The sequence below is a fragment of the Centrocercus urophasianus genome, unplaced genomic scaffold, assembly GCF_019232065.1.
Source record: "Centrocercus urophasianus isolate 14NV4802_14NV808 unplaced genomic scaffold, USGS_Curo_1.0 seq_73, whole genome shotgun sequence".
Lineage (NCBI taxonomy): Eukaryota > Metazoa > Chordata > Aves > Galliformes > Phasianidae > Centrocercus > Centrocercus urophasianus.
Window position 1 is genome coordinate 4,416,656 of NW_024885344.1, and position 16,783 is coordinate 4,433,438.

The 16,783-nt window shown below is 37.4% G+C and overlaps 1 protein-coding gene across 2 annotated transcripts in view; it reads right to left on the reverse strand.

The window, feature by feature from the left end:
- Positions 1-16,783, reverse strand: part of WASHC4 (WASH complex subunit 4) — a 39,869-nt gene that overhangs the window by 12,102 nt on the left and 10,984 nt on the right. For both annotated transcript variants that reach the window (XM_042838019.1, XM_042838018.1), the window contains exons 7-24: positions 16,405-16,487; positions 15,102-15,144; positions 14,471-14,574; positions 13,724-13,844; positions 12,548-12,671; positions 12,324-12,451; positions 11,117-11,277; positions 9,354-9,480; positions 8,731-8,856; positions 8,098-8,205; positions 6,872-7,018; positions 6,685-6,764; positions 5,483-5,588; positions 4,639-4,755; positions 3,794-3,962; positions 3,500-3,654; positions 2,359-2,433; positions 1,454-1,558 (exon numbers count right to left, since the gene is read on the reverse strand). In XM_042838019.1, the coding sequence (XP_042693953.1) occupies positions 1,454-1,558; positions 2,359-2,433; positions 3,500-3,654; positions 3,794-3,962; positions 4,639-4,755; positions 5,483-5,588; positions 6,685-6,764; positions 6,872-7,018; positions 8,098-8,205; positions 8,731-8,856; positions 9,354-9,480; positions 11,117-11,277; positions 12,324-12,451; positions 12,548-12,671; positions 13,724-13,844; positions 14,471-14,574; positions 15,102-15,144; positions 16,405-16,487 (2,079 nt within the window). The remainder of the gene's footprint in view (positions 1-1,453; positions 1,559-2,358; positions 2,434-3,499; positions 3,655-3,793; positions 3,963-4,638; positions 4,756-5,482; positions 5,589-6,684; positions 6,765-6,871; positions 7,019-8,097; positions 8,206-8,730; positions 8,857-9,353; positions 9,481-11,116; positions 11,278-12,323; positions 12,452-12,547; positions 12,672-13,723; positions 13,845-14,470; positions 14,575-15,101; positions 15,145-16,404; positions 16,488-16,783) is intronic.

Below are 16,783 nucleotides of genomic sequence, written 5' to 3' on the forward strand. Positions count from 1 at the left end.
TCAGTGATCATAGATCTTCCTTTGAGAAACCAAGTCTGTTGAAAACTGATGGAATTCATATGGCCCAAGGATGAAGAGCACATTGTCAACAAGTGGCCAGATTTGTAAGGAGAGCTTTCAACTAAGCTAAGCAAGGGAATGTGGTGAAGCTTTGCGCAACAATTAAGAGTCTTTGGATGCTGACCTACTAGGAACCAACAAGGAAACACTTGAAAATGTCTCAGAGAAATTTAGGCTTGCTCCTTTAAAAGCAGGATACAGTTGACAGCCTAACAGAAGCACCTCCATACCAACACACAGCATTGGTACCAAATAAGGGGAGCTAGAAGACACTGTAACTAGAAAGCTATGATCTAATTGCTGTCACTGAAGTCTGGACAGACAAATGAAACAAACAACTGAAGCACTGCAATTCAGGACTACAAACTGCTCAGAAGGGACAGACAAGGAAGGAGACTTGATGAGATTGCCTTTTGTGCCAAAAAAAGAAAAAAAGGAAACAAATTGATTTCACAGACTTGTCTTTGAAAAGCAGCAATGAACAGTTGAGAACTTCTAGCTGAAATTTTGAGGGCAAGCCAAAGGAAACCATCATAGACAGTGCTCAGTACGGGCCACCCTATCAAGAGGAGGATGCTGACAAAGCTTTCTCACATCAGCTACAGGAAGCACCACACTTGCAGGCTCTGATCCTTCCTGAATACCAAAATTACCCCAATATCTGCTGGAAAAGCAGCACAGCAAGCTATAAGCAGTCTAGGAGACTCATGGAGCAGGTCCCAGATAATTTATTAATCCAGGAGATAGCCCAATCAGAAGAGAAACATCATTGGACCCACTGTTTACCAACACAAATCAACTAATTAGAGAAGTCAACATTGGCAGCTGCGTGGGCTTGCAACAATCATGTCCTACTGAAATTATGGATCCTGAGGAGAATAGAGGCTAGGCAAAGAAAAAAGACAATTCCAGACTAACAAACTTGCAGTTTAAGGAATTAGTGGAGGGGAGTCTCAGGGAAACTGCCCTCAGGTGACAGAGAAGCAGAAAAGACCAGTCAGCTCTGGACATTTTACTTACTACACAAGAACTCTTGACTCCCACGGATAAGAAACCAGGTAAGGAAGACAGGAGATCAACACAGCATAAAGTTAAACTAAAGTTTGGGAAGTAAACACACAGGCAGTGGAACCAGAGAGATTTCTCCTGGGAATAATACAGGAACACTGCCTGGATGTATAGGGATAGCATCAGGAAAGCTACAGCACAGAGATGAACTTGGCAAGGCATGTCAGGAATAATAACATGCCACTAGGAAATGCAGGTGTTCAACCTTCAATGCTTTAACACTCATGAAATTTGCCTGTACGCTTTCATGCACTGTTAGAAGTGGTATTCAGGAACTGCAAACAAAAAAAAAACACAAACTACCAGCTATGCAATAAATACTCACTGTTGTGTTCATGATTCCTGTTCCATGAGTTCGAATTGAGTTAGCAACGTGTCGAATATTGATAGTGTTCAAGTGTTTGTTGTTACTAGTTCTTTCAATGAAGATCTGGGACAGGGGGAGAGGAAAAAGTTATTTGCTATACCCAAAACTATTATGAAAAATTACCAATCTAGGTAGGTCACATCCTGTTTTCTAAGAGCAGCTAGTAGGTGCTAATTAGGGAAATAACAAAGAAAATAGAGCAAGCAAATAATGAGCTTTATGTGGTATGTGCCTCCAGTCCCTGGAATGCTGTGATTCAACAATTCACAGGTGCACCTAACTCTCTTCTTTACTGAGACTATAGTCCATTAATTGGCCCAAACTCTGACACTGTTGGTACTTTTGGTCCTACTGTTTATCACGACAGTGAGTTCCAACATCAAATTTAACAATGCCAGAAAAAGTACTTCCTTTTCTTTAAAACAGCTACTTATTTTCACAGAGGGTACCCTCATTCTCACATGAGGAAACCATAGAGTTGATCCCTGTACATATTTCATGTCATTCACTGCTTCAAACTCTAACAATCCATCCTCTTATATTCCTTCCCCTCCCCCCCCCCATCCTTTTCTAGCAGATGTCTAGCATACATCCTTTTCTAGCAGAAAACCTGCCCTGCTGCAACTGCCTAGCTTCAGAGCTTTTGACATTGAGTGATCTTACTGGCACACGATAATCAAAGCATGTTTACTGAACATTTTCCAAGGTCTAGATTGAGTATCCCCAAAGATCTTCTAAAGCAACAACGGCTACTGTGCAGTTTGTCACGACATATTCAGCCTGGGTTGTGGTCTTACACGTACAATTTGCACTTGTCTTCAGCTGGAGCCAAATTCAGAAAACAAGTATAGAACTCATCTTACCTGATTATTCAGATTGTAGAGGTAGCGAGATACAAACACATGAATATTTCTCATGATTTCCAAAACATCCAGACCCTGAAACATCACATATTATCAATTTGTATCATGATAATTCTCAAGAACCACTGACATGCCTAATCACCAGGACTTAAAAACACTACTTCTGCAGTTACTTGAAAGCATTTTAGGAAGCAATGTTTTCTGCTTTCAAAATGAAATCTCTCCACAGTTTTAGTTCAGTGCCTGTAAGATGACATGTGGAAGAAAAGAAAAAGAAATTCAATTCACATTTGAAATTTACACTTCCGCCTGTTTCCATTTCCAAATTCTTCTGAAACCAAGGGATGCACAGCTCTATCCCACAAACACAAATTTACTTTTAAAATTCTGCTCTTCTCAGATTTCAGGAGACAACTTATTCTGTGTGTCCACAGAAACCTGGACAGTTATCTGTAAGGACATAAGCAGCTAGCTACTTTCTGATGTTATTTCATCCAGTATCTCTAGAATACTAAGTCTGAAGTTTTATATTTACAGTGCAAGTCTGAAAACTGCTTTGCTTGATAATCCCTTGAATAACCCCTTTTTAGTATCGCTGTGCATAGAGAGGATACTGTTTAATCTACACATTTTTCACTTGTGCCAATGATTGTGCCAGGATTTTGTGGGGAGTCAGGTACACGTGTCTGTGTGTGTATTTTTGTTTTGAAGTGAAGCTTATACAAATGACTGCTAGGAAACCAATGTTGTGAAATGATTTAACTCTTTACAACTACATAATGAACAAACACTATTGGCAATAGATGCCAATAAATAAAGGCCAGAAATAGAAACCATCAGTCACAGCACTTTTGTGCTGAGTAGATATAAAAAAAAAAGTAGTTCAACATTGTTTTCAATTCAGGAATAAAAAGCCAACTTGAGCATTAGAGGAAAAAAAAGAGGCTGTCTCTCTAAGAGCTTTCAGTAGTGCAAGTGATGATATGAAGCTGTCTAAAGTATCAAAAATATTACACTTTGGAGGGAAACAAATTGTACTTCTTTAGTATCCACCCTATAAACAGTGAGTGCCTACATCATTGACTTGGTATTAAACAGACAGTCAATATGACAGCTTAATGGAACAAATGATGCAGCATACCTGTTCCAGAGTCTGACTGGGAAGATGTGCTTCAGTCATACTTAAACCATAGCGCTGAGTTGCTAGGTTTCTCATTTCACTGTAGGTAGCCCAGTCATGTAGAGCCACAGTTGTTAAGTTGTAGAAGGTCTTGTCCAAATAGTGAGTTACATGAGCTGTAAACACATAAATAAAATGATCTAAAATTCACCCTTTCAATTTAGTTACAGAAGCAAGGAAAAAAGTAAAAAGATACACTCAACCAAATCACAGCAGAGGTGAAAGTAAAGATCAGGAAAGTGTACAACAACTCACCTTTTATATCAATGAATCGATTGAAAAAACGTATTGGGTTGAGAAAGAAGAAGTGAGCTAGATCCTTCATACCAACTCTGAAGGGATTTCTGTCATCCAACTTTAGGTGTGTATGAACTGACAAGCGCAGGTCCTTCTCTATCTCTTTACATAATTTGTCCAGCAAGTGCTACTCAGAAACATAAAATTAAAAAATAATTAAAGAAAAATCATTCAGTCCCTTCAGAACTGCCATCTCCTTTCTAATATGCTCTCAATCTTCTCATCTTAAGAAGATAGATTAGATAACCAGACCTCATTCAGCAATTTGGACTGATTTTCTGCAGAACACATAACATTTGCTTTTGGACAAGCCAAAAAAAGCAGTTCAGAGGTTAAACCTAAGACTTGGGAAATCTGAACTCACATTTGCTCTCTGTCAAACATTCTTTATAATTCTAGGTATGTCACTAAAGAGGTCACCCACATTCATAGTGCCTCTACTACTAAAAGCCAGGTATATACGCTAAAAACAGTATTACACATCAGGCATTCATACAAGCCGAAGCTGATCTGAGAAAGTGCACTTCTCTGCCCACACAGCTGAAACTGTAACTCAGATTTTGCCAGCTTTTATAATTTAGAGAGCAGCATTTTCAAGTTCTTGGACAACAGAGATACTACTAATAATATGCTGTAAATATTCAAGCTGGTAAGTGATCATTGTCTCAGTTACCGAAATACTTCACACCACCTCAAGGTTGCTGAGATATTTTTATACAATACATGAGGGCTGGTACAGTTGATGCCAGTCTAAAAGATACTCCAAACAGTGATGCATTCCATTTCCTTTTCAAATAAATTACCTCATTGAGCACTTCCATGATTTCTTTGTCATAGCACTCCAGAAGCACCTCATAAGATTCCAAATGTCTTGCATACATCATAGCAGGAACACAGTCCCTCAGTGCGCTAAACATATACTGAGAAAAGGAACTTTTATGCTTAATGAACAGATTAACAGACACATCAACACCTCAAATACTGAGTGCTCAAAGCTAACAAGCAAATCAAGTCCAACAGCATTCCCATTTTTATCAAAACAAGACTTCATTTACTACTACAGCTCCTTGTCCCTAACATGCCAACCTAAGATACTTAGTTGCTGCTGATCTGCTCCCAGGAAGGTTGTAATTATTAACAATTTCATCTTCAACAATCTGTACTACAATCTATATGCTATAACTGACCATGGCATGCACAACAATGGGTCAGATCACTGATTTTAATCAGCATTAGCGTGACAAAGCGTGATTCACTTCTACAGCAAGAACGTAATACTGCAAAGAGAGAAGTGGAGTGGAAGAAGCTACAGGTCAGTCATCCCTCGCTGTATCACAGAACGTGGTGTCAGGTGCAAACAGGGCTTAAAATGCTCAAGTCTAGCAAAAAGTATTAACTTCAAATTGAAGTGAGTGGAGAGAGACACTTTAAAGACAAATTTTTAGAGCGCTAACAGTGCTCTTTGGATTTTGAGCAAAAATAGTCTTTTCAACCTGGAGGACATAAAAACATTTCCTTGTTATGTGTAACTTATCTGAGTTTTGCCTTTTTTTTTTTCCCCCCTCCCCACATTATTTTCCTTGTTTGCATACTAAAACTTTTTCCTCTACTCCTTTGAATCCCTCCATTACTAGCATTATTACTTACATGCAGTCTAGCAGAGTCAACTGCATTTTCATACACATCATCTAAATAGATTGGAAAGACTGCTCGATGCCAGTATAAGAAACAACAGTCACATTGTGCTCGAACTCTAGAACACAAGATTACTAATTAGACAAAGAATTGGAACAAGTTGTTTTTCTAACACAGCAATATATATATATATACACTAGCGTGTTTAAGCTAAAAACAACTACTCTCCAAGCTGGTTTTTTTGTTTTTTTTTTTGTTTTTTTTTTTTACAGTTACTTTAATGTTCCAGGTGCAATGTCCTTCAAAAGCCCTTGAAAAAAACAAAACAGGTACTCAACATTTCTGTTTTCAATTAGTCTATTTAAAAACAAATATCTCATTTGCAAATAAGGGCTAGTCAGTCTATGAAAAAACTAAGCCTTACTCCACAGCAAAATTTGAAATAATTTTCTTATTGCGTGCAATTAGCAGCTTAGAAGCAAAACATACATCCTAAGCTTCCTCTGCAGTCAAACAAAAACAGAAACAGGCCCCTTCTGATACAGCTTGCATGCAATACTTGCCCCATGATAAATTACTTTATCCCATAAGTCATCCACTGGAGGTCTCCATTAAATATACACAGTACAGATATTCACCTGGCTTTGAGATAGCTAACATTATACAATGAGTGCCCCCAAAATTACACCCACAGTAATAAAGCCACGGAACTGTGTAAATTTACAGCCTGGTATAATCTCAAAATAAATTCTTAAGGAAAGCCATCTGATGCCAGAAGTAGCTATAGCAAATTTTATGTTAGAGAACTGACTATTTCAGTTTGCCTTACAGCCCAAGTACCAGTAGTTCTAAAAGCTACCAGATTCTACACATAAATGCACTTGCAGTGACATTTATGGCTATCAGGTGATTATAGCTTGAGTTAATAGGAAGGTTTTTATTTAACATAAACCTAACCAGCTTCATGTCTTAGGAAGTGACACAATTTTAAAATGACCAGAAGTATATTAATCTAGCCAGCCACAGTTAAGTAAAACATGACTTGTGTTTCCTACCCGAAGATTAGCAAGCTTCAGGTGTAGGCCTAGAATTCTTTCTGTCCATCCCTGGTCCACAATATGCAAAAAATCACAGCATGCAGCCACCAGATTTTGCAATGTGCCAAATGAAAAACCAGCTCCCCTGCCTTCTATGTATCATAAGTCACTGCCTACCTCTCCGTAAGTTCACTGATCAAGTCTAGTTTTTTCAGAACTAGCTGGAGAGGAAGGAGTTCTTCATCTTTGAAAGTTCTCTGTTTGAAAGAAAAAGGCTTTGTAAGATACAACACTTGGGATCTCTTTTCCAACCTGAATGTTTCTATCATTTTAAAGAAAGGTCTGTAATAATCACAGCACTCACCATCTGTGTTCCCACACTTAACGCAAGGGAAACAATCAGTCGCCTCTGTTTTGTGCTGGGCCCATTGAGGGTGTTCTCAGCCAACACCAAAGCAGAAAGGACATCCAGGCGTTGCTCACTGTACTTCTTATCAGAAATGACTCTTTTCTTTATGACGGAAAGACACAGAAATTAAGAGAAAAGTTAGCCCAAAAGCAATAGCTTACCTGCCTTTTTCAAAGTTTATGAGTTTACCATAAATTGGGTATTTCTGACAACAAATCACGTTTTGTGAACAGAGCTGAGTCCAGATTCACATACGGCCCGTTCAGGGGTATTACATAACTATAAAGTTGAAATACGGGTGTGGTGATACAGTACAAAAATACTGCAGAAGCTGCACTGTGACTGTATGATAATTTTTCTTCTAAGGTACATTAGAAGTTGGGAACTTCTTCAGCCGTATAAATACATATACATATGTCAAGTATTCCACATATATTTATATACAGAACAGCTTTTTAGAAGTACTGTTTTGAGAGGAACAGATGTCAGACAAACTGAGATTATTACAGCCAAATTTCAAACATCAAACAATTTTGATGTGTCTAATTTTGGCAATTAAAGAGATCTATTCTTAAAATTGTAATCTATTCTGTCTTACGTTTGGCTGATAAGCGAAATGTGTGTTAAACTCTTATCTTCCCATAAACAAATATGTACACATATTGGTGCATCACCACCAGACATTGTTCTGCGTCACTGAGTTGAGCAGTGAATTTATGCTCTCACAAGAGTCCTGTAAGCCATCATATTAACCTCTGCTTTTCACTAAGTGGATAATGACTTCGTAAATAAAAGCCTTCTCGTTTATACTTGCATTCAAATGCTTTTTGAATGTAAACCAGAGATGACATTGAAAAAAGAAAGTCATTCTGAAAACCACTAGAAACAAAAACTGAAGTGAATACAATGAGAATGCAGGAGTTGAGAGTAAGGACCCCAGCTAGGCAAAAAAACCCAAAAAAAAAAAACAGAAAGCCACCATTTGTGTTAAGTTTCCAGGATAAAAACTCTGATTTACTGGAAAGTTTATGTATATACCTATCAGTTTTGCAAAATCAAGAAAAATATTTCCACTTGACATTAAGAGTTTGAGTTTCTTTACAATAAAACATGTGTTCTACCCTGAAAAAAAAAAAAAACCTTACATAAATATAACAACGATTAGAACTTGGGTTACATACCTTGGCTACAGAAATGGAATGGAGAGCCTGATACTGCAGATGCTGAGAAATGTGTGTCACAGAATCTGCCACAACCATACTTCGCCGGTAAAACATGTGTTCTATTGCCTTAAATCAGTGTCAAAACACAACAGTTGATGTAGTTATCAAAACTGTCACCTTCAGAATTTGCTTTTATGTTGGCTGATTCATCCACACATACAGACTCTTTGCCTTTCAAAACGTATTGAGAGTTGCAGTTGCAATTAACCCTCAGAAACCAAGAAAAAAAAAAAAATCAAGCCATACAAGAGCATAAAGAGGTTTTGTTTTTTGTTTCAGGGTCATTCGTCTGAATAATCCAGCTCTGCTCAACAAAATTTTAGAAAGCAACTGCAAAGCAGACTATTTCCTTTTGGAAAAAGGCTGAATAGAAAATGCCAACTAAGGAAGCTGGTTACAAGTTACACCAGTCAGTTCTGATCTCCCAGTCTTCCTGTACAAACCCAGTCTTGAAAAAGAAACCATGCAAAACTACTTCCTCATCCAGGTTCCCCATTTCATCATTTCCACTCCCACCCTTTTTCATTTTTTCCTCCCCTTCATTTTAAATACACATGATATCTGACCTACAGTTCTCATCCAGTGACCTACCTTCAGAAGTTCCACAAGTCTGCACAGAGCTTTCACTGAGGTTTTGGTCATAGGTTTTTGCATTGACATGTAGAGATTCATCGTAGTTTTAATGATGGTGCTAAGACTATACGCATAAAGAAAACCCTAAAAATAAAGTAAGGACAGAAAAAAGTTTCTTTTTTCCCCACTACATATTATTCATACACACCAAACAATTAACTTTTACCCCTAAAAGAGAACTCCCACCTGAGTTGGGAAGTCTGAGATGGATCTCAAAGCTGAAAGACCAAACCTGCCTAGTAGTTATTAAATAGTATGATCATTAAGCTTTTCTGGAATCTTTCAAATTAAGCATAGGTCAGTAAATCAGTCAGTGAAGATCTGTCAAGTTAAGAGAAATACTTAGAAAGTTTCACAATCAAATATTTAGTCAGATTCACTTCTGCCACATGCCATATGGGTACGCACCTTTCACAGGTTTACTTAAGAGAGCACCAAATAGGCATTTCAAGTTTTAGCTTACTTCTAGTAACACGATGATCACAGAACTTCAGTGATTTTTTTTAACATCTAACAGCTTATACAAAAACCATCTACTTTTTGTATCATTTTCCATATCACCACACTCAAAGATTGCACACCTGAATGAAGACATTACAGCGGTTAGAAAGATCTTCAGCAAACTTATCCATGCGTTGCTCTTTTGACAAGATAGATTCCATCTTTGTCATCCACGAGCTCACAAAGACATAATACGACTGCATATCTCTGGACAGGGAAACAAACAAACTGTGTTTAAGGAAGACTATCAGAATTTTCTATTTCCAAAGCCTAAATTCCTCCATGGGAAATACACTACCAAACATTTTTAGGTTCAGTCCCCAAAGCTCTCAATTCCTGAAAGCACCTGAATCTCATTATAGCATACATTTCAGTTATCTATAGATAATCCTTATCCTATCTATAGATAAGGATTAGTTAATCTGTCCATTATAGCTGTGCAAGAATACCCTAAAGAGAGCCAAAACTTTCTGTATTCTCTTCTTTCAAGAGAACAACAGCTCTTTAAGGAGTACATACACTGAACTTCTTTAAAATTATGCAGTAAATAAGTCTGCTAAAAACGTTTCTAAATAGTAGCCAACAAGTCCTCCATGAGTTGCTAATAGTTTCCCTCTAAGTTGAAATTTTTACAATGTATCATAACTTCCCACCTCCAGGCCATCTCTTAAAAAGCATACTTCTCCATAAAATAATCTGCCTTAATTATACTAGTTATAGGAAGAAGCAGGTTGAAACATAAGTAAAACAGTAGTGAAAAAGTGCTCAAAGACAACATAGGCATGGAATTCACAGAATGGCTTAGGTTGGAAAGGACTTAAAAGCCTATCCAGTCCAAATCCCATGTCATGGGAGGGCTGCCACCCCCCAGCTCAGGCTACCCAGGGTCCCATCCAACCTGGCCTTGAGCACCTCCAGGGATGGGGCACTCAGTACCAGTTTCTCACCACTCTGAGTAAGGAACTTCTTCCTAACATCCAATTTAGTTTCCTCTCTTTTAGTTTAAAGCCATTTTTACCTTGTCCTCCTATTATGAGATTGTGTAATAGCTATCCCTTTGCCTCCCCACAACCTCTCCTCTCAAACCAACTTCCACATACAGGGTGAGAAGTAAACCTCTGAATTTCTAGTGTTTATTTCTGTCCCACCAACCAATTTCCACCCTCTTGGATTGGTTTGCAACAAAAACAGATCTCAGCCCTGTTAAGTCCCTATGAAGTGCAGAGCATTCATTGTTCATACGACTGACAACTCAGAAGTTTCAACTCAGCTTGTAACAGATCTTTTGAAAGAAATTTGAGAAAGAAATGACAGGCAAGTGACACACGCAGCACAAAAAAGAAGCTGTTTGACAAGTACAATTTCACAAACCATTAAATAAGCAATGATGACATAAGGAAAATAAAAAAGCTTGCAGAGTAGAGAAGAAACCCCTCCATAAATTACTTAACCTATATGGGACTAACATCCATGGACACACAGAAACCAGAGAGACTTAACAGGAAAAAAAAAAAAAAAAGGCAGCTAAGGTTACTAGACACTAATTTTAAAAAAAAGCTTAAAGTATGAAAAAAAAAAAAAAAAAAGTTACCTGAGAAAAATCAGATACTTAAAACCATCAAGAACTTTGTGATTTAGGTCAAGCAATAACAGTTTTTCCGAGAGCATGAAAAAACATTTAGCTCTGACCAACACTTTTCAAGCAGGATTGTAGAAAGTGCACCAACTTTTTTCTTGCTACTTAGTGTACTAATGTGTTTTGTAGCACTGCTAAGTTTAGGAAAGAATAAGGAAACCCACATGTTTACACACAGCACAATGAAGTAATATTTAGGTAGCATACTTGGTAAGTGACTGAGCCTTCTGCTGTAAGAAGTTTTCCCTTTGTGTTTTAATTGTATGAATACTTTTCTTATCCAGAAGTTTGGCAGCAGCTGGTATCTTCTGAATCAGAAAGTTATCAGCAAACCAGATAATGTTTGCAGTTAACGTGATGGCTGGTACCTGTAGCCAAAAAAAAAAAACCAAACACCACCCGCTGGGGGGGGGGCGGGAGAATAGAAAGTGTAGGGAAAGGCAACAGCAGATAACCAGTTCTAAATTATCTGAAAAAGGGTGATGGAATGGGTAAACAAATCTTTCTTTAATTGGATTGTGACCAAGGATCAGGGTTTATCAAGTACTCCAAAAGCAGGATCTCCAGGTAAAGAACCTTCCCTCATGGCAGCCAGCCCTTAAATGAGGCTTAGGGAGGTGAACTGCTTTCACTAGTGCTCCCTGGGCTCGCTATGTCCCTTCACTAGGTGCTCAGTCAGGCTGGTTCAGGCTATGACTTCAGAATTAATAAACAATGAATAATAAGTAATTACAGGAAAACACTATGGCACTATGCATACTTATGAAACATCTGCTTCTCATGCCTCCTGTGAACCACAACAAACAATTCAGCTTCTTTCATATCTGCATAATCAATTTCAAAGTATAAATGATCATATTTTAAAAAGTCCTCAAAAACGTTTTCCTCTAGAAGTCCATTAAGGACATTACAAGCAAAGCTGTTACCACTCTCAGTGTTTCCTCTACAGTGTTACAGAATTTAACCATTCCTTAATATTACCCAAAACTAAGAAGCCCTGATCACCTTTAACTCAGAGGGCTTTCAAAACATGCGTGCAACCAAGCCAAATCCCAGAGCATTTATTCAGTCCCACGATGTTCACACTTCAACCAACAACTGTTTGTCCTCACTGCCGTATTAAACTTGAGAATAAACATTTTAATGATAATTTTAAGTTATTTTACATTGCTGCTTACTAAGTACAAAACACAAAGTGACTGCACAGGTTTTAGACCGTCTTTTAAAACAGAGAGGGGAGCACGTTGTAAAAAGACAGAAAGTTTTGAAGTCTGTTCTCTGACTCCTTTTGGTAAACTGTGTTCTTTCTATTCCCAAGTCTTAAGCACACTACACAGCCAAGAAAATTAACCCTTTCATTTATATAGACTATTCCTTTCCTCTTAATTATTAACAAGAAGAGCAAAGCACTCACCTTTTTGCAGACATCCAGCAATGACTTGTAAAATTTCTTGTCTACGGTCCGAAAAATCTGAAAATGCAGTACAAAAAGGCCGCAGATGCCTACATATTTATCCCTCTGGTCAATCTCTGAAGGTTCACCTGCAGAAACACACACACACACAGAAGTCCTTTTAGAAATCTACTCACATGTTTAGAAACAGTGAACCTGACAGGAGAAACATCAGTTTGCATTACCAAGTTTGCCTTCAACATTTGCAAAGGCTGTGCGAAGAGCGTGAGCAAATTCTTCAGCAAACGCGCTGTTCTTTGACACAGACACTCCACCATTTATGGAATCAAACTGCTGTTCTATACAGGCCTATAGAAAGAAAAAAAAAATTTACAATGCTGTGAATTTCAGGCCTCAAAGATAAAAATCTGCAAGAGAAGAATCATGCTAGGGTTCATTGGTATATGTCATATCGTCCTTATTTGAAGTCACAACCTTAAACTTCACGTAGATTTTGATATATGTTTAGGTTGTTTCATATACTAAACCACACAGGAAACATTAAAAACCTCTCTTACACTTAGCATTTAAAAAAAAACTTAATGATTTAAAATTTCTGTCATGGGGCACTTATAAAGAAATCACATGATGTGCTGCTACCAAGAAACCAGATGCGTATTTGTACTAACATTTACTAATGTCCATTACCTAAACAAGACCACCCTATGTACGATGCGGATCATGATCTCGTAGCATGAAAATACTCATAACCACACAATAGTCAAAATGTAAAAATATGAAGATTTTAGACTGTTTCTATAACTGTTATTATAATCTTCAGTAGGATTTCATTTGAGAAATCAGTCACGTATTTTTGTTAGGGAGGGGTGTTGGCAGGACTGGAGGGGAAATGAATGAATAACAGAATCTAAACTGATAATGAAGCTTTTGTATAAAAAGTCAAGATGAAAAAAACCCACATAGTTGGTAGCAGCATCCTTTGAAAGGAAGGGACAAATTATGTTTTATCATTTAGCAGTTTAGCTGTAACTGGAATTAAGTGGATCTATACATAGCCTGAATAACCACTATGAAAATTTCTGGATGAAAAAAGAATGTCCTTGAGAATACACAGTCCTAATGCCAAGTTTTCTGTGTTTCTTTCATTCTACACAACAGCAAGCATTAACTGCATTCAAGGCCTGGCACAACTCTAGCACGAGGGAAGCAGAAGGAAGGATCACACAATAGATCCACTATCTGGAACAAACCAAGCCAACAAACAACAACAAAAACATACAAACACACACGAAAAAGAAAATACACACAGAAGTGTGGCATCCTATTAAAAACTGTATCATAAACAGTCTCACTTTACTGTCAGTTTTCTCTACCATATTGGTGAACTTTAATTTTGTTACCTGAAATATCATTCCATCAAGCAACTGGCATTCCAGTTTCAAAAGCAACTTTTCAAATGGCTTCAGTTTATCTTCTTGAATCCCAAACTTGGAAGGGTTGTGATGGACAGATTTTAGCAGCCTGTAAGGAGTAGACATAAAAAGAATTTAAGATGTACTGACAGTTTATATCCTACAGTATCCTAATATCACTGTTTTGTGGAACAGGTTTTAATTGCCTGTATCTCTGCCCAGCAGCAACTCCAAATTATTAAAAACAAACAAGTCTGTTTAAGCCACTTACATTTAAACAACTACAATGTATTGAGGTTTTCATTGAAATTGTTCTTTTTCCACTAATTTAACAGCCTACATAATTGTTGATTCTTTACTTGCTTTAGATAATGCTCTTACTCAAATCTATTCCAAAGCCTTCGATCAATATGGATATGAATGGTCTTAAGTCAGTTCTGCATAAAATAAGATTTCTTACCAAATGCATTTTAAACCCCTTGAACCATTACTCTTTTTCAAGATACTTACCACACAGCTTCTGGAATGGCAAATGTGAAATTCAGCACTAAAAACTTCCTTATGCTGTTAGAAGGACAAAATGGGAGCTTTGCCCTGCTCCTTCTTGAGGTTTCCAGATAATGCATGAGGCTAAAAAATTCCATGTCCCCAACCTAATTTTTTTGAAAGAAGGCACATGCACATGTTTTTATCTTTTATGTCATGAGAATATTTGTCACACCTTCAGAGACACACCTCTTGTACATTGTCCAGTGATCCTTCAGAGTGGCATGATTGTCAATTATTTCATCCAGAGTGATTAAGACTGTCAGCAGTTCTCCCAGATGCTCATACATCGCCTGTTAGAGAAAGAAGAAAATGAAGTGTTTACTGCATGTGGGGCACTGCATATAAAACACCAGGTCTTTTCAATATGTGATGAGCAGCAAGGCATCAGCTAGAGAGTTAAATCAGAGATTTCCTGGTTGCTTAAGTATTTAATATTATCTGTAATGGCAAACAAGAAAAAACAGTTTGTATGCAAGCACCCCGTCAGATTCATTGATCTGACATTGAAGATAGGATTTTCAAAATTAGCTAAAAGCAGAAGCACATATTACACACAGTAACAAAGCATGCAAACACTTTTCAGCTAGGAAAGCCAGAGTCTGACAGGAACAAAGTAGCAGCTCTTCCCAGGTAAAGGCCAGAAAAAGCTGATTAAGCAAATACAATCTGTAAAGGTGACTCCAGACTGAAAGTTATTCCTGAAATTCACTTTCTTGCTACTTTTCTCAGGGTTAAGACAAATACATTAGCCAAAAAAAAAAAAATAAAAAAAAAAAAAAAAAAAAACATAAGCAAAAAGGCACAAAATTATTCCCACCTGAAAATGAACTCCTGATGTCTCTATAATTTTAGGTGCATTCCTGCAAATAAAACAAGTATTTTAACATATACTACTCCTTAGAACAGAGAATATTTAGCACCTCTGTACCAAAGAGTGGTTTTTTGTTTCTTAGAGTATGTTTCTTCACTTACACAGTAAATTCAGAAAATAAGATAAGCTTCCAAATATGATTAAAGCATATGATCAAATTTGGTACTGCAGTTCTGAATGCAAGGCATGTATCTGGTTTAAGCCACTGATTTCATCCAGTGCACACATACTAGCAACAGTTCCCAGGTCAGTTATGCTAAGCAGTCTTGACACAGTCCCAGGGCTCAAAAGTACAAAGCCACTTCACACATTCAGCCAAGCCATAACTAAGCTACACATCCAGCCTTTCTCACTCAGCACAACACAGAAAGTCTATCTTGTGCTGCAGTATAAGACAAAAATGAAAACAACCAATAAAACTGAGAATTATGCTAAACTACTTAGGGAGAAATAGCAAGAGAACAGCAGGGCTCTTGATCTTCAGGGCTAAACTCAACAATTTGACTCAGGGCTCAACTCTCCTTTGAGTAGAAGAAATAAGCACAGCCACCCTCACTAAGCTCAACATCACATGTTAAAACCATGACTGTTCTGTCAGAAATATATAACATAACTGGCAACATCAAAACAACCAGCAATATCACCCGTAGTATCTTTTGTCTGAAGATTATAATCAATGTTGAATACTAAAGAATAAACCAGTGATTTCATAGATACCACTGATTCATTTGTGCAGCTTACTTGGGGCTCTCTCAGTCATGTCAAAACAACACTGCATGCACAAAGGCATAAAGTCACATGGCAAGTGACAGTAACTTGTTCATCAGTATCAGTTCAACCACCAAGTTTAAGAAAACCACATATTTAAACATTGAATTGTGAAAGTGATCTGATTTTTAAGCTCTGAAAGCTCTGGTATCTACTATAGCAATCAAAAGAAAGAGTCTCGCAGAGGGAGACTGCAAGAATAGCAAGAGGATCTCTTGAACAAGATTAAGAGCCTCCGAAGCATCAGTCTACCTAAAAGAAAAAAAACAACACAACACTTGCATCTCATTTAATAAGAGCTCCAACTTTCCTGAAAATAAACTTGAAGATGGGTAATGAAGCCCAAATTTGTGCAACAAAGCATCCTCCATATCTCTAGATAATAATATTCCCAAAATAATCAACCCTTAGGCAGAACGTTTATATCATGTGCATTTTTAAACTACATAAAAAGTGATACAGCATCTCAGGGAATAATTACTTGTTGCTGGTGTACAGAACAGCCAACTGATGCACTACATTCACCACCACTTCGTAACATCGGGTAACAAAGCAAGACAGCTCCTGAAATATAAGAAAATAAAAAGCACATACATATATAGCCTCTTCTTATGGATAACATCGTTACTTCCAAAATACAGAACATAAATCACCAAACTTCTTGCAGTGTAAGTTGGAACTACAACCCTAATCCAAGTCAGTGGACAGACCTACAACAGGATGGGAAACATTATCCTAGTAATTGAGAGGTCTGAAAAAGGATTTGGGTTTAAGTCAAAAGGTTACTGTACAAAGCTTCCAGTATATCTTGAAATACTAAAGTACCAATGTGCACTTTTAGACAGAGAAAAGATTAAAGA